Source organism: Carcharhinus amblyrhynchos, chromosome 4 (genome assembly GCF_965287045.1).
Source record: "Carcharhinus amblyrhynchos chromosome 4, sCarAmb.v2.hapA, whole genome shotgun sequence".
Classification (NCBI taxonomy): Eukaryota; Metazoa; Chordata; class Chondrichthyes; order Carcharhiniformes; family Carcharhinidae; genus Carcharhinus; species Carcharhinus amblyrhynchos.
In genome coordinates, this window is record NC_137327.1 from 24,882,969 (window position 1) to 24,903,958 (window position 20,990).

At 40.2% G+C, this 20,990-nt stretch overlaps 2 protein-coding genes and 2 non-coding genes across 4 annotated transcripts in view; all 4 read left to right on the forward strand.

The window, feature by feature from the left end:
• spg7 (SPG7 matrix AAA peptidase subunit, paraplegin) overlaps window positions 1-5,331 on the forward strand; it is a 53,130-nt gene extending 47,799 nt beyond the window's left edge. Inside the window, exon 17 of the mRNA XM_080186861.1 lies at window positions 3,273-5,331. Within this exon, the coding sequence (XP_080042987.1) occupies window positions 3,273-3,473 (201 nt within the window). The 3' untranslated portion in view covers window positions 3,474-5,331. The remainder of the gene's footprint in view (window positions 1-3,272) is intronic.
• Window positions 5,332-11,117: 5,786 nt separating this feature from the next.
• On the forward strand, window positions 11,118-19,185 carry rpl13 (ribosomal protein L13). The gene is made up of 6 exons (XM_080186862.1): window positions 11,118-11,171; window positions 12,130-12,258; window positions 13,469-13,610; window positions 15,924-16,097; window positions 17,307-17,363; window positions 18,982-19,185. The coding sequence occupies exons 2-6, from the start codon at window positions 12,155-12,157 to the stop codon at window positions 19,138-19,140; spliced, it is 636 nt and encodes a 211-aa protein (XP_080042988.1). The 5' UTR covers window positions 11,118-11,171; window positions 12,130-12,154; the 3' UTR covers window positions 19,141-19,185.
• On the forward strand, window positions 12,382-12,462 carry LOC145342766 (small nucleolar RNA MBII-202). The gene has a single exon (XR_013886621.1). It is a non-coding gene; the product is annotated as a small nucleolar RNA MBII-202 (small nucleolar RNA).
• On the forward strand, window positions 17,161-17,245 carry LOC145342765 (small nucleolar RNA MBII-202). Its single transcript, XR_013886620.1, has one exon. It is a non-coding gene; the product is annotated as a small nucleolar RNA MBII-202 (small nucleolar RNA).
• Window positions 19,186-20,990: the final 1,805 nt, after the last annotated feature.

Below are 20,990 nucleotides of genomic sequence, written 5' to 3' on the forward strand. Positions count from 1 at the left end.
AAATTAGATTATGTATTCAGATTATTCATCACTTTTTGTATTTGTTCATGGGATATGGCTGTCACTTGGTGGCGTTTCAAGTTAATTGTAGTAGTAACTGGCATGCGGGATGCTGATCCTTGTGTAATGAGCATTAAGCTCAATATTTGGTTGAACTACAAATTACATTGAATTGTTAAATGTTTTTATACCATGATTGTCAATCCATGTACTTAATATTGCCCAGCTAAAGATGTACTTGGGGAACATCTTTTTAGTAGTACTCTTTAGTACAAGAACACAAATTGCAAATCCCAGCAGGTTACTCTTATTAAGATAAATCTGAAGACTTAAAATCAAAAAGTGATCATTCTAAATTCCACATTGTTTCTGTGGGGTATTGATAAAACTAAAAAGTTTGTTTTCATGCACATCTGGCCATCACAGAGAATAGTACTTTAAAAAAAACCTAGAATTAAATTTCTTAAAGCATTATGTGTTGAAAATGCAATCAGGTGTAATCTGGGTGTAATGCTATGTTGTAAACTTGTTCAGATAAAATAAGATCTCAGATAAATGCTACGGGGAGTGGAGCAGTGAAATCAATCGGATCCCTTCTGCAAAGCATCTTCTTAATTATCTGTTTTAATCATCCAGGTGCAGTTTTTGAAGTCCTTTTAGATCTCTGAAAAACGAGAACACCTGGGTCTAATATGCAGCTTCAAAAGCTATACCTGAAAGGAAAACTTGGCCCATTTTCAAAATTGGAAAAAGAATATTGAATTTTATTTATTTTTCCTCAAATGTATACTGGGTTGGCAGTGTCTGGTTTATCCCACACAACCACCTACATCGGATTGCTGGAATTGTCAATTAAAAAAGCACATCCTAAAGCACTAACTGTTTTGGGTAGTGCAAGCAGCTGCTCACACCGAGTGTAGTTACCTGTCTGTAAGTCCTTCCAGGTAGACCCAAGTGACAAGCAAATGATAAAGAGACTCGAGCTGCATCTACAGTATCTGCTGCAGTGGTGAAACTGAGCAGACAGCTGCATTGTTCAGCCCCTTTCAACTTTCCATGGCTGAATAAAACAAAAATCCTCCAGCTCGTATGAAGCTATCCATCTCGCATAGCTTGCCTGTAGCCAGGAATATTTTTCACAATGGGAAATAGTCACAATATATAGAATATATCAGAATTCATCTCCTGATTGACAACAGCAAATTCTATTTGGGAAGAGAACAGCGACTGCCTCCAAATAGCTGCTTCTTGACTGTTCGGAAGAGAAACACAACTGAGAAAGAATGCGTGGCAAGAGATTTGAACTCGAGTCCAGAGTAGACAGTATTTAGGCAAGAAGGCAAAGTTTAGAACATAAGAACATAAGAAATAGGAGCAGGAGTAGGCCATCCAGCCCTTCGAGCCTGCCCCGCCATTCAATAAGATCATGGCTGATCTGTCGCTGCTCAGTTCCACTTTCCCGCTTTCTCCCCATAACCCTTAATCCCCTCTCTTATCAAAAACCCACCAACCCGCGTCTTAAAAATATTTAGTGAGGCAGCCTCCACCACTTCAACGGGCAGAGAATTCCAGAGATTCACCACCCTTTGAGTGAAGAAGTTCCTCCTCAACTCCGTTCTAAACCGCCCCCCTTTTATCTTGAGGCTGTGCCCCCTAGTCCTACTGTCTTTTTTGAGCGGGAAGAGTCTCTCCACCTCTATCCTATCCATCCCATTCATCATCTTATACGTCTCAATGAGATCTCCCCTCATTCTTCTAAACTCTAACGAGTACAAGCCCAGTTTATTCAGCCTCTCCTCATAGCTCAACCCCCTCAACTCCGGTATCAGCCTAGTAAACCTCCTCTGCACTCCCTCCAAGGCCAAAATATCTTTGCGCAGGTGCGGTGCCCAAAACTGCACACAGTACTCCAGCTGCGGCCTCACCAATGCCCTATACAGCTGCAGCAAGACCTCCCTACTTTTATATTCAATCCCCCTCGCTATGAAGGCCAGCATCCTATTCGCCTTCCTGACCGCCTGCTGCACCTGCAAGCTGGGTTTTTGCGACTCATGCACAAGGACCCCGAGGTCCCTCTGCACCGTCGCCTGCTGCAGTTTTTCACCCCGTAAGTAATAGTCCTTCCTACCAATCTTCCTACCAAAGTGGACCACCTCACACTTGCCAACATTAAATTCCATTTGCCATTTCCTGGCCCATTCGCCCAGCCTATCTAGATCCTTCTGCAGACTCTCCACACCCTCTGCACAATTTGCCGTTCTGAAGCTGTCAAAATTCTAATTAAAATTCATCAAACCAGATACATCAGCCATTGAGTATATAGCAGGAAAATCGTATTTGCATGAATGTGCACACTGTAATTGAGAGACGGTATTGAGGAGAAAATTCTTCTAGTCTTCCCATATTATACCCTCCATAAACTTGAGTTCATCATAATTCTGCTCCAATGTCATTGTTTATGGCAAGTCCCACTTATCCAATGTTCTCTGACCTATTTTGGCAACAGGTTTACCAATGCCTCAATTTTAAAATTCTCATTCTTGTTTTGGTCAAACCACCCCCCCCCCCCCCCCCCCCGCATAACTTCGACCTTCCATATCTCTGTAATCTCTTCAAGCCCACAGCCCTCCAAGATTTATAAGTTTATTTATTAGTCACAAGTAAAGCAAATAAAACTGTGAAATTCCCCTAGTCACTATACTCCGGTGCCTCTTTGGGTCAGTGCACCTAACCAGCACATCTTCCGGACTGTGGGGGGGAAACCGGAGCACCCAGAAGAAACCCACGCAGTTGTGGGGAGAATGTGCAAACTCCACACAGACAGTGACCCAAGCCAGGAATCGAACCAAGTCCTTGGGGCTGTGAGGCAACAATGCTAATCACTGAGTCACCGTGCCGCCATCCAATTTGAATCTCTTGAACATCCTGGATTGAATTGTTGCATTTTTGGCCTTGCCTTCAGTTGCCTCAATCCAAAGTTCTGGAATTCCCTCCTTAAGGATCAGTGAGTTACTTTGGCGGCATTGTGATATTTTCACTCACTTAATTCCCTTGCATGAGTATGGTGAATCAAGGTCAGTTTTAATTGTTTAGAAGAAACTTATCTAATTCAAACTTTTATCCTGGTGTGTTGTTTGAAATCCTACCAGTAAAATTGCATATCATGTGTCATTTAATCTTAGCTTTTGAACCTAGGCATGGAATTTGAATTGTGACTTTTCTAATGAAAAATGATAATCATCCAGCTTGATTTCTCTAATTGTAAATTTTAGCTTGCAAATGCACTCATGGAGAAAGAAGTTCTAAATTACGATGACATTGAAGTGCTTATTGGTGCTCCACCTTTTGGCCCAAAGAAAATGATACCACCCCAGAGCTGGATTGAAGCTGAGAAAGACAAACAAGATACAGGGGAGAATGGACCTCCATCAAGGCATGCACAAGATGATGAACGAAACTTGAATCCAATTTAAAAAGGCGAATGCTGTTGGCTTGTGAAATGAAGGCGGAACATTTAGGAATTTTGATAGAGCTGGGATTACAAGAACCAAGAGACAATTGATTTGAATTATAATTTGATTGGTATTAACTACCGATGGACATCTCGGTTTAATTTAATGAAATAGAAAATGCTGCTGTGTACCATTTTGGATAGGCTTCTCAATACGTAATTATTGCTGATACAAAAAATAATTTCCATGTTCTTCATTTCAACAGGTTGTGCTTTTATTAAAACAGCATTTTTGTTTATCAAAGTATTTTAATATGTAGCAACAAAATTTGCCCAACTAAAAATAATACTGTGGCACAATATTGAGGATTCTAGTCTAGTTATGCATTTTAGCTGCACAATGTTTCATTATATGATGTTCAGGGTTAAAGCTTAGGGATTGAAGGTTGATTACATAAGAATTTTTTGGTCTTATGCTTTGAATACAACCTTAAAAGCAAAAGTCTAAAGCCTTCGTTTCCTCGTCCAGTTTTCTTCCATCTTTGAAGTGCTGACTCATGCTGGGGTATCATTCCACAATTTATCTGCAGTTCCTTTTATAGCTCCACCAGTTTGCCTTTCTCCTTCTCGAGTAATTACCAACAAGGATCACTAGATAACAAGCCAAATTGTGAAACCTGTCTGGTTTTCTTTCCGAGTCGGGTGCACAGATGCCAGTTCGATACTCCACACGCTATCCTGATTTAAATAGTCCAACTCTGCGTGAGATTGGGTATCAAGTTTGGGAACTCATAGATCCCTACGGTTTATTAACTCCAATCAATGGACTTATTAGCCAGACCACCCGGGGACCTGAGAATGTTATATTAAAAGATTCAGATGATGCTGAATCTGTAATTTCCTGGAAAGCACTTTTAGAGGGGCTGTTTCCAGTTCTGTAACTATATGAATGATTTATCCTTTTGTAAATAAAAGGGATCTGCAAACTTAAACAAAAATATGATTTTCACACAATTCGAGTGAAACAACTTGAAATATTGCTGTGTCAGTTTTCTTTTCGATAGTGGACTTTGCCTTGTCCAAAATCTTTATATTCACTTTTCATCATTAATAGAAATTAGGATTGAAACTGGGTAGAAGTTGGTTGTTCTTATCTTTTTGTTTTCCACTCTTTTGTGTCATGGGCCGCTGAGCCCAAAGTTGTAATCTCTCTGCTGTCCTGTATCAGCAGCTAGCTCAATACATGAAATATTGAAAACATAAAACCCTGTTCTGTATGTTTCAATGCCATGTTACATTGTGCAAACAGGGGAATCAGTATTGAGGGGATAAACAGTGATGCAGTTTAATTACATGAGCTTTTCATTCAAAATTTGAAGATCTTTGCAATTCATGGAAGAATCAATTATAGCAGATGTTGCTAATGTATTTAAAGTGGCTTTTCAGTAATGCTTTTGTTTTCTTTCATTCAGGAGCAAGTTTCAATGTTTTTCTGGACTAGAACATGGATTTGTTTGTTAGTTACTCCATCAGTAAAAGAATGATGAATAAAATTACATTGAAAACCATTTGTTATGATAAAGAAAGTCAGTCTTCAAATACATTTAGCTGGAAATTGTATTCAGATGTATTAGTGTGAATATTTGTACAGTATGATAAACAACTTAAAAGTTGTCATGTAAAATATGTGCTTCCGTTCTGACTGTGCACTGAAGATTGTTAGATTATCTGAGTCTGGTTTTCCACGTTTATCAAAATACTGTTCAAAAAACATGATTCATATATTGGACAACCTTAATGCCCTTAATTTATTTTTTCAATGGAGTACTGCAAATGGTTTAACTCATTAAATTGTTTAAAACCATCTAAGATATATTAAATTACTGCTGTATTGTGCTTTCTGTTTAAATAACACCTTTCACTTGTGTGATAGCCACAAGAATAAACGAAGAGGCGTAAAATTATCATAATGTGGCAAGAAAGCACTTTCTTCAGATGGCGTTAAATTGAGATCCTGCCTGTGCCCTAAAATGGACTTAAAAATCCTGAAAGTACTACTTGAAAAACAGTAAAGCAGTTCCCTGAAGTCTGGCTAATATTTATCTCTCAATGAACATCACAACAGCAAATTACGTGGATGTTTATCTTGTCATTTTTAGGATCCTACTGAGCAAAAGCAAACTGCTGTGTTTCCCTGTATACAACTGCAACAATACTCAAAAATACTCCATTGATTCTAAATTACTTCGTGATGCCCTGATGTTGTGAAATCTTTTAATACAAATCATTGTCCATCATTTTATGTTTATTCACTACCTCATGTTTGCAAAATATGTTGGGAGTTACACAGTCATCTGGGTAAAATATCTTGTCACTACATACCAGATTCCTAAGTTCATTCATGGTCTGTACTAAGTCCACTCTCAGATCAACAGATCAGGCAGTATTTGTGTAGAAAGGAAGGCAGAATTAATATTTTCAGCCTTCGAAAGGTTATAGACTTGAAATGTTAACGCTGTATTCCTCTCTCCCCAAAAACGCCTTGATCTACTTTCAGAATATAATTTTTAGTTCAGATTTCCAGTATGATCATATTATGCTTTTTGCTGAACCTACCTCCCTAGGGTATGAAAGGAAAATAATCTTCAACTCCTATTTGCTCTTCAGTGACTGAAAATAAAATGATGTGTGGTTGAGGAACAGGTAGCAGAATTGTGGATGATCTCCAGTTTCTGGACGGTTGACTAGGAACGTAGGAGTAGACTGTTTGGGCCCACTCTGCCATTTGATAAGATCGTGGCAGATCTAGTTGTGTTGTCATTCCACTTTTCTGTCTGCTCAACCACTCCCCCGCCCCTCCTTCTGGGGAAGAGAATGCTACAGATTAATGGATATCTGAGAGAAAATATTTCTTCTCATCTCCATCTTAAAAGTGAGACTCACAAGATACAAAAGTCTGAGGTCATGTAACAAGCAAATCAAGAGCAGTTTCTTCCCTGCTGCCGTCAGACTTTTGAATGGACCTACCTCGCATTAAATTGATCTTTCTCTACACCCTAGTTATGACTGCAACACTACATTCTTCTTTCCTTCTCTATGAACGGTATGCTTTGTCTGTATAGCATGCAAATAACAATACTTTTCATTGTATACTAATGCATGTGACAATAAATCAAATCAAAAATTCTTCAACTAAACTGTCCCCAGTTCTATCCTCCCCCACAACAGGAAACATTATATATAGTCCCAATGAGATCACCCTTCGTTCTGTAAACTCCAATGGAAATGTAGAAAGCCATTCAAGAGTGAAATGGAATATTCAAGATTGGAGGTAACAAAGGAATGAATGAGGGTTTTAGCAACAGAAGAATCGAGGGAGGGACAGAGTTGGGCACCGTTATAGAGGTAGAAATATCTGATCTTGGCAATGATGTGGGCATGTGGTTTGTATTAAGGGCAGAAACCTAAGGCAATGGTGGCCTTGATCTTCCCTTGGATAAAATTTTTGTTCATCCAGTGGTGGCTATTGGACAAACAGTCTGAAGTGTTTGCAACAAATGGTGAGATTTAGAATTAAATGTCATCAACTAGATTGTTATTAACTACCACTGGATAGACCTAGACCTTCTACCTTAAAGTAATTGGTTGTAAAGGAAGGGGCTATATAAATAAAAATGTGTCCATCCTTTGTAAAACACTGAAATTACTATCATGGTGAATATCTGTAGGCAATGTCCTTGTCTCACTTGCCAGAACAAGAGAATTCATTGAATAAATAATTTCACTTTAACCTCAAGAAGATCATCAGTTATCATCAATGTAGTCACATTGGATAGTTTTATGCATTGGGATTGAACATAGAACATTACAGTGCAGTACAAGCCCTTCGGCCCTCAATGTTGTGCCGACTTGTGAACCCAAGCTAAAGCCCATCTAACCTACACTATTCCAATATCATCCATATGCTTATCCAATGACCATTTAAATGCCCTTAAAGCTGGCAAGTCCACTACTATTGCAGGCAAGGCATTCTACTCCCTTATTACTCTCTGAATAAAGAACCTGACTCTCACATCTGTCCTATACCTGCCACCCCTCAATTTAAAGCTATGTCCCCTTGCACTAGCCATCTCCATCTGAGGAAAAAGGCTCTCACTGTCCACACTATCTAATCCTTGATCATATGCCTCTATTAAGTCACCTCTTAACCTTCCTCTCTAATGAAGACAGCCTCACGTCCCTCAGCCTTTCCTCATAAGACCTTCCCACCATACCAGACAACATCCTGGTAAATATCCTCTGCATCCTTCCCAATGCTTCCACATCCTTCCTATAATGCGGCGACCAGAACTATACGCAATAGTCCAAGTGCGGCCACACTAGAGTTTTGTACAGCTGCAACATGACCTCATGGCTCCGAAACTCAATCTTCTTAACAATCCTATCAACCTGGGTGCCAATTTTCAGGGATCTATGCACATGGACACCGACATCTCTCTGCTCATCCACATTACCAAGTAACTTACCATTAGCCCAGTACTCTGTATTCCTGTTACTCCTTCCAAAGTGAATCACTTCACACTTTTCCGCATTAAACTCCATTTGCCACCTCGCAGCCCAGCTCTGCAGTTTATCTATGTCCCTCTGTAACCTGCAACATCCTTCCACACTGTCCACAACTCTACCGACTTTAGTGTCATCTGCAAATTTACTAATCCATCCTTCTGCACCCTCATCCAGGTCATTTATAAAAATGACAAACAGTAATGGCTCCAAAACAGATCCTTGCGGTACACCACTAGTAACTGAACTCCAGGATGAACATTTCCCATCAACCACCACCCTCTGTCTTCCTGCAGCTAGCCAATTCCTGATCCAAACCTCTAAATCACCCTCAATCCCATGCCTTCGTATCTTCTGCAATAGCTTACCGTGGGGAACCTTATCCAACGCTTTACTGAAATCGATATACACCACATCAACTGCTTTACCCTCATCCACCTCTTTGGTCACCTTCTGAAAGAACTCAATAAAGACTGTGAGGCATGATCTACCCTTCACAAAACCGGGTTGACTATCCCAAACCAAATTATTTCTTTCTAGATTATAAATCCTATCTCTCATAATCCTTGTCTTGGATCTTAACTATAAAAACTCAATCTAGATGGTCACCCATGCTCCAAATGTGAAAGGGATGTACCTTTTGGAATTAGAATTTCTTAATTGCTAATCATTATTTTCTGTGGGCTTATAACCAATTTCACACTTCAAAGTGCAATAATTGGAATGCTATCAATATATCTTTCCAACATGAACACTTATGAGTTCCTTCAGCTGAAAAAAAAGAACTTTTATATATACCCTAACTATTTAGCTACAAATTTTGATATTGTTCACTTATGTACGGACCATATTTCTATCATCTTTTATAAAAAAAAATCACTTCTTGGCACCACCAAGTGGTCACTTAATGAAATAGAATGCTTGTACAAGATGAACCAACCAACCAATGAATGTCACATGGGCATATGCCACAATTGTGTTGTTTCATTTGTACTTGCCATTCATATATGAAAGACAGAGCCAGAAACAAAAATTTGGCAGTAAGCCAATACCTTCAGACACAGAAAATTGAAAGCATATAGTATGAACTTCCAGGTTTAATGAACTAGCACAACAAATTAATATACAATACAGCAATTTCTTAAGGTGTAGTTGTGTTCCTGAAAACTGCAATTTTAAGTGAAATCAGGTCAAGCACATCAGATTTTCCCATTACAACAAACTCTTTAGTGAGTTATTTTGATTGTGGATATAGTAATTTATCAATGCACAGTATTTAACTTTCCAGGGCACAATGTTTTATACTAATGGGAGGATGTTTCCCAGGGTACAATGTTTTATACTAATGGGAGGATGTTTCCCATCAGTACAAAACATTGTGCCCTGGAAAGTTAAATACTGTGCAGTGCATTGATAAATTACTATGTCCACAATCAAAATAACTTTTAAAATAAAGTTCAAAATATTAATATTTCATGCCCACCATCTCTTCTGCTCACTGTCTTTCCCACTCTCCAGCCCTGTTGCTAGCCACTTTCTTTTTCCAAACGCTCACTGTGAGTGGGAGATGAATAGCAAGAAGCATTCTTTGGAGAGCAGCTTTGGGTTCCAGGGTCATGAAAATACACTCACTGCAAGCTGGAGAGGAAAGGAGAGGATCTGTGGCATGTTACAGAACGGGTGAGTAGGAGAGGCTATTTCAATTGGCTAATCCACAGGGTAAATGGCAGTCCCATTAAAAACTCAACATTAAATCGAAATAACTTGTGGACTTGCTGTATGCTTTATTTGCTGTGAATGAGGTAGGGCATTGACCATTTTTCCAACAATAACATTGTACACATAAAATATGGATGCAAAATGGCACAAGGCTAAATGTCCTCAAATTAGATGCCATGCTTTAACAAATGAATGGCTTTGCATTATAGGTTTCAAGTATCTTGACAAGTGATATAAAAAACGTTTGCTTTCGAGTTGATCTGAATAAATTTCAAGTGGGGTCATGTCACTGAACTGTCATTTGGTAATTTAAATTTCAAATAGAACAGGTTTCAACCTTTGTGTGAGAAATAAGAGGCTGCTTTTATTTGCAACACAGTAAATGTGTAGAAGAGTGTAGGTGTAGAAAGCGCAAAGACATTTGTGAATGCGCGCAGTTAAACGTGTAAAAATTGAAACTCAAGTTGATAGGCCCAAAAAGCAAACAAAAATACAGGGGTCCGTTTTAAAAAAAATACAAAAGCAAAGAGGTGATTTTGAATTTGCATTCAACCCATAAGAAGCATTTTGAACTTGTGACTAGCAACCTAAAAGGAAAATATTGCGGATGCTGGAAGTTTAAATTAAAATAGAACGTGCATGAACTGCTGACAGTTAGTCAGCTGCCCATCGACTTGAAATGTTACAATTAGAGAAAATGCTGGAAAATCTCAGCAGGCCTAACAGAATAGCCAACATTTTGAGTCAGCCTGACCCTTTATCAGTGCTACTTTATATTATTTTTCCACTTCTAAAATCTCAATTTCCATTTTGTTTTCCAGAAGAGCACCACCGCCCCCGCCTCCCTCCCCCCAAACAAGGGCCAACTACCCCACCCCTCGGGGTTTCCTGACGCTCTGCAGCTTTGTTCTGCCATTTACACATTCTGATCTTTTAACAGACGCCCTGAGCACCATTCTCAGCCTTTAACATCACCATTTACATTCCTTTTGTCCTATCAAAACAATACTCTGAGGAAGGGTCATCCTGACTCGAAACATTGGCTCTGTTCTCTCTCTGCAGATGTCATCAGACATCGTTGGGAGATTTTCCAGCATTTTGGTTCAGATTCCAGCCACGCCAGACCTTCTGAGCATTTCCAGCATTTTTCTGGCTTTATGTCACGACGGAACATATCCCGCAGAATTCAGAAAGCCGGTGATTGCGTTAAATTTGCTGCTTCTTTACAAACTGCGTTTAAAATGTTAGTGATTGTTTTCCACGTGTACAAGTGATGATTGCCCCGCAAACCAAGTGGGCCACAGGCGCCATGTTGGTGCGGGGCAGGAGCACAGGCCAGTGTCGGCTGCTCTGATTGGTTAGTCAGCTTGCCCGGGTACATATCCCGGCATTCATTGGCAAGGCCCATCCTTTTGCTTCGGCCATTTCCCTCCTGAAGGTAGGTGCGGGCTTAGATACAGGATAAAATCACAATCCATCCGTCCGTTTCTGCATGGCAATTGGCCGTAAATTAATGCTCGATTGTACAAGAGAGAAATGGACTCTCGATATCAGTGACTATTTCGAAGGGATGATGTCGCCGAGCCTGGTTGGCCCTTTTTTTTCGATGCCGGGACGATTGAGGCCTAAAATCGAGGCGGCCGTTCCTGTGTACCGGCGCGGTTTCAGAGTGAATGGGCCGCTTCCAGTCTGAAGCTGAATGGGCGCCCTGTGGCGAGCTGCGAGGCTTTAGGCTGTGAAAAGGAATTGTAAATTTAGCCCTTGTGCAGTTTGAGCGTTTTTCGAAAGCCTGCGTTGGACTCTGTTTACTCTTGCTTCCATAATGGGTATTTGTTGCCTATCGAGCTTTGACAAGAAAGCCATATATTTACACAGGACCTTTCACCATCTGAATACATCCCAAGGAGTTTCAGGAATGTAGTCACCTTTTGGCAATCCAGTATATGTGGCAGCTCAACCACAGCAATGTAAGTTCCCAAAACACTGCAGTGTGACTAGATATTAGGAAGGGAATAGAGGGTTACGGACCACATGGAAGCAAGAAACTATTAGATCAGAGAGGCATCTGTGTGGGCATAGACTTGGTGGGCCAAAGGGCCTGTGCCTGTACTGGACTGTTCTTTGCTCTCAACATTGAGTGGAGAACATGTAGTCTTGGTTTGGATTTTGCTCAGATTGTCAGGAGTTTCAAGTTTAATTTTTGTGAAGTGGAATGGTAAGATGTCAGTTGTATGATGTTAGAAAATTAATCTGAGTCAAGTCTCCCCTTTTTTTGCTAAATAATTTGCAAGAAAATAACTGTTAGGTTGGTTACAAATTCAAATGATTAGTTTTGGAATTAAATTGTTTGTAGTCTTCATTTGTTGTATTTTATTGATCTTTACTTAATATTGCAGGGTTTCAGCCCTTCAATAAGCAGCCATGGCCCCAAGTCGGAATGGAATGATTCTGAACCCTCATTTCCACAAGGACTGGCAGAAGAGAGTCCGCACTTGGTTCAACCAGCCAGCCAGAAAAAACCGCAGGTATTCAATCCAATGATGAGAACTTTAACTCTGCTCTAATTTCTCACAGGAATCAGTAATTAAGTAGCTTATGGTTTTTGAGTGTAAAATTGAAGCGTTATTCATTAGCTTTCCACAGTCAGATGATGACAATTTCTCCGGGATCTCTGTACTTCATTGATGAATACTTGAATCCTTTTTGCTGATGACTGGACTGCTCTAAATTCTTGTTTTTCAAATACCTGCTGTAGAAAGAAATTGAGCAGAAATCTCTAATGCTACCTAATCAATTAAAACAGGTGGATTATTATGTTGCTACTGCAATGATTTTAAACTAGTTTCAATTCTTAAAATTCCCTGCATTAGTATCTACACAGCACATGGACAGAGTGGTTAGCACTGCTGACTCTCAATGCCAGTGACCCAGGTTAGTTTCCAGCCTTGGGTGACTGTGTGGGGTTTGCATGTTCTCGTCATGTTTTGTGTGGGCTTCCTCTGCGTGGCCTGGTTTCCTCCCACAGTCCAAAGATGTGTGGTGAGGTGAATTGGCCATGTTAAATTGCACTGGGGGTGGGGGGGAGAGAAAGTGGAATTAGCAGGGTAAAATATGTGGGCTTTTGGAGGTAGGGTGGGATTGTTGTCAGTACAATTTTGATGGGCTCAGTGGCCTCCTTCTGCACTGTGGGGATTTTCTAATTGATTTGGTGTTCCTGGAAAGGGAACATGCGGTGTCTGTGGCAAAGTTGACTCCTTTTGTGCTTGTTTGGCACCGCACAGGATGGAGTGCATTATTGACCGGAATAATCACATTTGAATTTTATGTGTCTTAAGTTTCCTTTGTACATTTGTTTTTGTTCGGGCTGTTCCCCTTCCTTTTGGGGAGCTGCCCCTTTTACTTAATTTGAGTTTGTTTATTTGGTTTGACCTTGAAAGAATAAGCTTCTGATTGCTTCTCTCCCCACCCTGCTCCAACCTGGAACCAGTTGGGCAAAAATTTGAACTCTTCATTAGCCCTTTAAAGTTAAATCTAAAGACTTAACTAAAGAAGCATTAGGCAGCAGATCAGTTGCTTTTGCTAGTTTGAGTACTGGCTACAGTTTCTACCCATAATGTAAGAATTGTGCAATTGATACCATAATTTACTGTTGATTTAAAATAGTTATATTGCATTATTTGATGGTGTTATGATTTCAAAGTTCTGAAACAACACTATAATGTTATTGGTTGATAGACGCAGGGCACGGTTGGCTAAAGCACGCCGTATCGCTCCACGTCCAGTTGCTGGCCCCCTTCGACCAGTTGTTAGGTGTCCCACTATCAGGTATCACACTAAAGTACGTGCTGGACGAGGCTTCAGTCTGGAAGAGCTAAAGGTAACTTGTTGCTTTTGTAGAAATGCTACTGTATAGGCATGAGACTTTTAAAGTAGTCTATTAGATATAAAACTCAAACAAAAAGTTTGATTTCCCATTCAGTTCTTTGGCAGGATGCCAGAGGTTACACAAGTAGTTCGGGAAAGAGAAGCTGTAATTGATCAAGAATATAACTCAGTAAAGTTAGATCCATGGATTAGAATAGGAAATGATGGTATGTGCCCACATATTTACTTTTTGTATGTAAAAAAGCAAAATCCTGCACATTTTGGAAAATCTTGTCAGGTTTGAGTGCATCTGTGCAGAGCTCTGACATAGGGTCATCCAGATTCAAAACATCCATTCTATTCTCTTTCCACAGATGCACTCAGATCTGTTGAGATTTTTCCAGCATTTTGTTACTGTTTGTATATGTACGTATACTCCACGTGTATTGCGTGTATGTTGTTAATGTGCTAAACAAAATGTGGTTAGAAAATCCCAAATGCTTTAAAAGTGTATTATCAAACAAATTTGACTGGACCACAATGATTAAGACAGACCATGAAAACCTTGGTCAAAGAGGTAGATTTTAGGAGCAGTTTGAGGAGGACAAAAGATTTGGAAAGGGGTGAAAATCCAAGATTTAGAGCCTTAGTAATCAAAGGCACGGTCACCAGTGGTGGAGCAATCAAAATTGAGGATGTGCAAGCCAGAGTTGAACTATAGACCTCTGGAGGGTTGTAGCAGTGAGGGGTAAGGCCATGGAAGAATTTGAAATCTAGAGTTTGCGTACATGTGGTGAATGAAAGGGGTTTGGTGCAAGTTAAGATGAAGATAGCAGTTTTGGATGAACTGCAGTTTGCAGAGGATGGAATGTGGGAAGCTGGCCAGGAATGAGTTGGAATAATCAAGTCTAAAGTGATAAAGGCATGGATGAAAGTTTCTGCAGTCAATGAGCTGATGCATGGATAGAGTCAGGCAAGATGGGTGTGGGCAGCCTTTGAGGTGGATATGTGTTTAGAAGTTCATCTCTGGTCAAACATAGTGAACAACCTCGACAGTTGCTAAGGAGAGGGATTGGGTTTGGTAGGGACTGAAGATTAATTTGTAGTGGGATTTTTATTTGAACTGTTTTAGCTGTGGTAATGACAGAGGAAATCAAGCTATCTTGCGCACCTGCGCAAGGATATTTTGGCCTTGGAGGGAGTGCAGAGGAGGTTTACTAGGCTGATACCGGAGTTGAGGGGGTTGAGCTATGAGGAGAGGCTGAATAAACTAGGCTTGTACTCGTTAGAGTTTAGAAGAATGAGGGGAGATCTCATTGAGACGTATAAGATGATGAATGGGATGGATAGGATAGAGGTGGAAAGACTCTTCCCGCTCAAAAAAGACAGTAGGACTAGGGGGCACAGCCTCAAGATAAAGGGGGGGCGGTTCAGAACGGAGTTGAGGAGGAACTTCTTCACTCAAAGGGTGGTGAATCTCTGGAATTCTCTGCCCGTTGAAGTGGTGGAGGCTGCCTCGCTAAATATTTTTAAGAAGCGGGTTGATGGGTTTTTGATAAGAGAAGGGATTAAGGGTTATGGGGAGAGGGCGGGAAAGTGGAACTGAGCCACGACAGATCAGCCATGATCTTATTGAATGGCGGGGCAGGCTCGAAGGGCCTGATGGCCTACTTCTGCTCCTATTTCTTATGTTCTTATGTTCTTATATCTTGAGGCCTTCTCTGGGTGGGCAGGTGCTTTTGTCGGTGCATTTGAAATGTTGGGTAATGGTACAATTGTTTGGAACAATTGCCTAATTACGAGATACATAAATTTTGAGAGAGTTGTATATCCACTTGGTTTAAAAGTATTGATGAAGGAAATGTACTAAGTGTTCTGCCCTTGCTTGCGTGGCTTTTCTCTGGGTGCTCCGGTTTCCTCCCACACCCCAAAGATGTGCTGTTAGGCTGATTGGTGTAACAAATTGTCCCTAAATTAGTCTTCCCTCAACGTGGAATGCCATAAGCATAGGCAAGGGTCATGGGTGGTGGGGGGACTCAATGTTAAAATGGCAGCGTGGGCTCATTGGGCTGAAGAGCCTGTTTCCCATGCTGTGTTGTTCTTTGTTCTTCGACATGTTGGCAAGGACTTAAATCCATTGAGCCGAAATGTTAATTTGTGCTGTGCATGTTCCACCAGTATCAATTTAGAAATTGAACTGAAAATTGTGTTCTAAATGCTTACCATTGTCATTTTCTATTTGTTGGCATCAATCTTCCTTTGCTTTTATATTTGCTTTTCTTTCCCCTTCATTAAAATACTTGTTCTTTTGTTATCAATATAATAGGCGGCAAATATTAACAAGAGGGTGGCACGTACTATTGGCATTGCTGTTGATCACAGACGCCGCAACAAGTCAACCGAGTCTATTCAGTGTAATGTTCAGCGTCTGAAGGAATATCGCTCCAAGCTAATCATCTTCCCAAGAAAGGCTTCAATGCCGAAGAAGGGAGATTCTTCTGTATGTATCCTAATAGTGTTATGCATTTAGCATTTGGAAATAAAATTACAAATATTCCAGAAGTTAAGCCTGAGGGCCACTGGCTCTTTAATGGCCTTTAAAATGAGCATTGTTCTGGTATTTTAAGTCAAATCAAGAGGAAGTAGCCAACTTTTATTTAAAAATAAATCCTTGACAGTTGTTTGCATTTTGAAGAAATTATCCTGGGTGCACGATTCCATGCATTTGTGTACTTTTCTCAGGCAGCTATCTAAGTACAGATGCTGGCTGCATCTAGTCTGGTCCTATGCATGTTCCTGATATATGCCTTGTAATAAACAAAACCCAGACTGAGGATTCATTTTATGACTCTTGGGTTAAACCTGCTAGAGTCTCAGTATCTTGTTTGTACATGTGTTCATGTGGATCTAATTTTTAAGCTTTTTTTTACTAGTTTAGAACACTTGTTATTTTGTTGTACGAATAGCAGGAATTTTAATACAGCATTTAAACAACTGAGTTGCTGGGCTTAGAAGGTTTGTGCATGAAAGTCAAACCCCAACTTGTAGATAATGTTGATGGATAGCACCTGCATGATTGGGAGGCAGGGTGAATCCTGGGCCATATGGGCATGGTGTAAAACATGACAGCACTAACAGGGAGCTGGATTAGGTATTTGTGGAGGACGTGGAATGTTCTGACACTAAACTTGCAACTTGATCGAGCCGTTTTGGTCTTGAAAACTGATGGGACTCAATTGGTGAAGGTACCTGGACAGATGAGTCACAAAAGCTGTGCGGATAGTTTGATATTGCAGTTGAGACTTTTGAACAGAAGGAGCTAGGATTTCAGTATTGTCATTACCTTTTCTCCAGGCAATCAAAATATTTCGCGTGTAATTGAGCAGATGGTCATGACACTTTGAAATAAGTCTTTTGCTTTTAAAGTTATAGATGACAGCTAACCATCAAAATCTGACTCACGTATAAGGAGTTTTTAAATATCCTTGGTCTTGTAACAAGTGCTTTCTTTTGTGACAAGGATCTCTAATGCAATTCAGTGATTATTATTCACCACAGTCAAATGATGATACTTTCTCCGGAATCTCTGTACATCTATGATGATTAATCTTGAACCCTTTTCCATCTGATGACTGTGAAAGTGTCATATAATTAAAATTCTGTGGGTTTGTTTAATCCAGTATTGTTAATGGTGATGTCTTTCCCACAGGCTGAAGAAATTAAGATGGCAACCCAGCTAACTGGACCTGTCATGCCAATCAAGAATGTGAGTAATTTTAAAACTCTTCTTAAGTTACACCATTAACTATAACTCAGTGGTCCCTCTTAAGTCAAAAGGTGATGCATTCAAACCCACCTAGAGAGTTGAGCATCTATTTCAGTGACTCGCACTGCTGCTTTACAGTGTCAGGGATCAATTCTGGCCTGTGTATATGTGTGGAGTTTGCATGTCCTCCCTGTGTCTGTGTGGGTTTCCTTGGAGTGCCCTAGTTTCCTCCCACAGTCCAAAGATGTGCAGATTAGGTTGACTGGCCATGTTAAATTGACCCTAGTATCGGATTAGCAGGGTAAGTATATAGAGTTACGGGGGTAGGGTCTGGGTGGGATTGTGGTCGGTGCAGACTCGATGTGCTGAATGGCCTCCTGCACTGTAGGGATTCAATTCTATTCTAATTATGTTGAGACCGAGGACTGCTGTATCTTTCAGATGGCTATTAAAGGTGGGCAAGGGGGCTCTGATTGATCTATCTGGTGTATATCACCAAACCAGCATCAAAGCATATGGCCATTATCTCATTGCATCTAACTGGTTGCCAAGTTTCCCCACCCAAACACAGTAATTGTTTGGATGGGTACTTGGATATGAGACAGGGACAGAAAATAATCTTAAAAATAAGATTAGCCTTTTAGTGGTAGGTATTGTCAGTGCAGATGCAGTTGGTGGCACAGTGGTTAGCACTGCTGCCTCACAGTGCCATTCTGGCCTCTGGTGACTCTGGAGTTTGCACGTTTTCCCTGTGTTTGCATGGGTTTTCCCCTGGTGCTCCAATTGGCCATGCTAAATTGCCTGTTAGTGTTAGGGGGATCAGCTAGGCAAATGCGTGGAGTTATGGGGTTAGTATCAGATTCGCAGGGTAAATATGTAGAGTTACGGGGATGGGGCCTGGGTGGGATTGTTGCCACAATGGACCGAATGGCCTTCTGCACTATAGGGATTCTTTGAGCCAAAGGGCCTTTTCTGTGCTGACTTTCTACTTAGTTCCATGCAACCTACATTCAAGTCTGCCCCTTTAAATGACTGCAAGAAAAAAATTAAACTTGCATAGTGAAGTAAATCACTTATGCATGCAAAAATAAATGAGGGCATATTTCCCCAGTATTTTTTTTTGCAGACTGTAGAGTGTTTTGGAACATTCTAAGCATGTGAAAGGCATAATATATGCAAGTTGTTCCTCTTATCTGGTATAGTCCAGATTGGCAGTGTTTACTTAAATGTGTATTAAGTATTTATTAAAAGCACAATTTGGATGCATGGCTACATTATATGCTTATTGTTTGTGAAAGTGAAGAGGCATGGAATATTCTTATCTGGACATCAGCCTATTTTCCATAGAGGGAAATCGGAGAAATTTTCTGCCTGGGCTCTCTTAGCTGACCCGGGAATAGGGAATCTCTAGTCAACAACATAAAACTGGAATTCCATATATGGTATTACAATATTCTCATCCTGTAGGGACATGTGATAATTCTGCTGGATTACTTGATGCATTTTAGTCCTGTTGCACTTAAATATGAGTGCACCCATTCTGCCCACATAGTTCTGACCTCATTGTTTTTTCTAAGTTGTGTAAACAATATATTTATGGACACAATTTTCCTTTCAGACATACAAAAGAGAGAAGGCCCGGGTGATCTCTGAGGATGAGAAGAATTTCAAGGCCTTTGCAACCCTCCGTATGGCCCGTGCAAATGCACGATTGTTTGGAATCCGTGCTAAGAGAGCAAAGGAAGCAGCAGAGCAGGATGTTGAAAAGAAGAAATAAAGTATTTGGAACTATTCAATAAATAACAAACTTTTTAAAAAAAAACACATGGTTCACTTCATTGTGAAATTACATTTCACTCATTCATTCATATTTGTTTTTCCAGGAATATTTAATTTACACCAAACTGGTTATTGCTTTGCCTTAAATTGTGTCAAATTTAATTTGAAACTTTCAAGATCCAAGCATGATGTAATATTCAAAGTTGGTTACTGATGACAGTGCTAGACATGTTATGGGGGTGGGGAGGAGAGATTACTAAGTTCATATATTCAATGTATCTTGATTGCTTAACCAGTAAGGTGTAGAGTATATTGATAGCAGATCTGGCTGGTGCTTTGGTGGTCCTGCTAGAACCTGAGCACAAATACTAGACTGACACTTCAGTTCGAGATGCCATCTTTCAGAAGACATTAGATATAAAGGTGTCTTCTGTGGATGTGAATATTAGTGCTGCTTTGTCCCCGGGATACTGAACAATGCAGATGTAGGAAAGGACCTGGTTGGATAGAACCACCTCTTAACATGCAATTTCAAAGTTTAAAGTACAGTAATCACATTGGTCATGAAAAACCAAGTGTGCTGATAATGAGCAAATGACCATAGAAAGTACTATCCAAAGACAACTTTGCATATCATTGGCATTGAACTTTTTAAATAAAGTGGGATAGCAGTTGATTGTCCTGATAAATCTTTGAATTGTACAAAGTTTTTTTCTTGCATGCACAGCCCTTAAAAGCAGTACTTAGAATCAATCATCCCACTCACCTGATGAAGGAGCAGAATTCCAAAAGCTGCTGATTTCAGATAAGGACCTGGTTGTGATTGTTGTAGGTGCAGGCTTGATGGGACTGTACATTCTATGAACAGAAGAAAAGACAAGTTGAAGCATTGGCAGTTGCCTTCAGCAAGAAATGCCAAGCAGATGATCTACCTAAGCCTCTGCTAGATGTCCCCTTGATCTAATTTCTTTGCAAAATCAGACAACGTTTTGGCCTCAATTACTCACCTGGTGGTGAAGTCACATATTCACCGTTCTCTGGGTGAAGAAATTTCTTACCTCAGTTCTAAAAGGTTTATCCCTTTAAGCTATGACCTCTAATTCTGGCCTTCCCCCCACCATTGGGAACATACTTTCTAAATCTACCCTGTTAGAATTCTATGCGATCCCCTCACTCTGCTAAACTCTAATGCATACAATTGTAACTGACTTAGTCTCTACTCAAGAAATAAGGAGTATGTTGGAAATTGAATACAGACATGGATGAATCACTGAAACTAGTTGATTGTATATTTAAGACAGATAGTAACAGAAGATGGTAGGTGCGATGCTTGGATTAGAAGTATAGAGATAGCCAAAAGTAATTTTGTGAAGATGAATGATGTAACAAGAATATTCAAGTTTGTAACAAGGAAAAATTTAATAAGATGCTGAATTCTAACCACTTCCCTGTGTGCCTTGACGTGAAATAAAGATTTCTATATATGAGCCAAATGCTGGCAATTGGGATTAGATTAGGGGTTTTAAAAAAAAGCGGTATGGACAAGTTGGGCCAAAGGGCTGATTTCTATGCTGTAAACCTCTATGACTCTAAACCTGTTGGACTTTAACCTGCTGTTGTGAGACTACTTACTGTGCCCACCTCAGTCCAGCACTGGCATCTCCACATCAATCATACAAGAGCAACGAACAGTGTTGGAAATCTGCAATGAGGAGGTCTGATACTGATAAATCTAACCCCTACCCAAAAAATCCATGTAATATACACCTGTGAGAAATCACGTGAACTAAGGGAAATTGGATAGCTTGGTGGCACAGTAATTAGTACTGTTGCCTCACTGCACCAGGG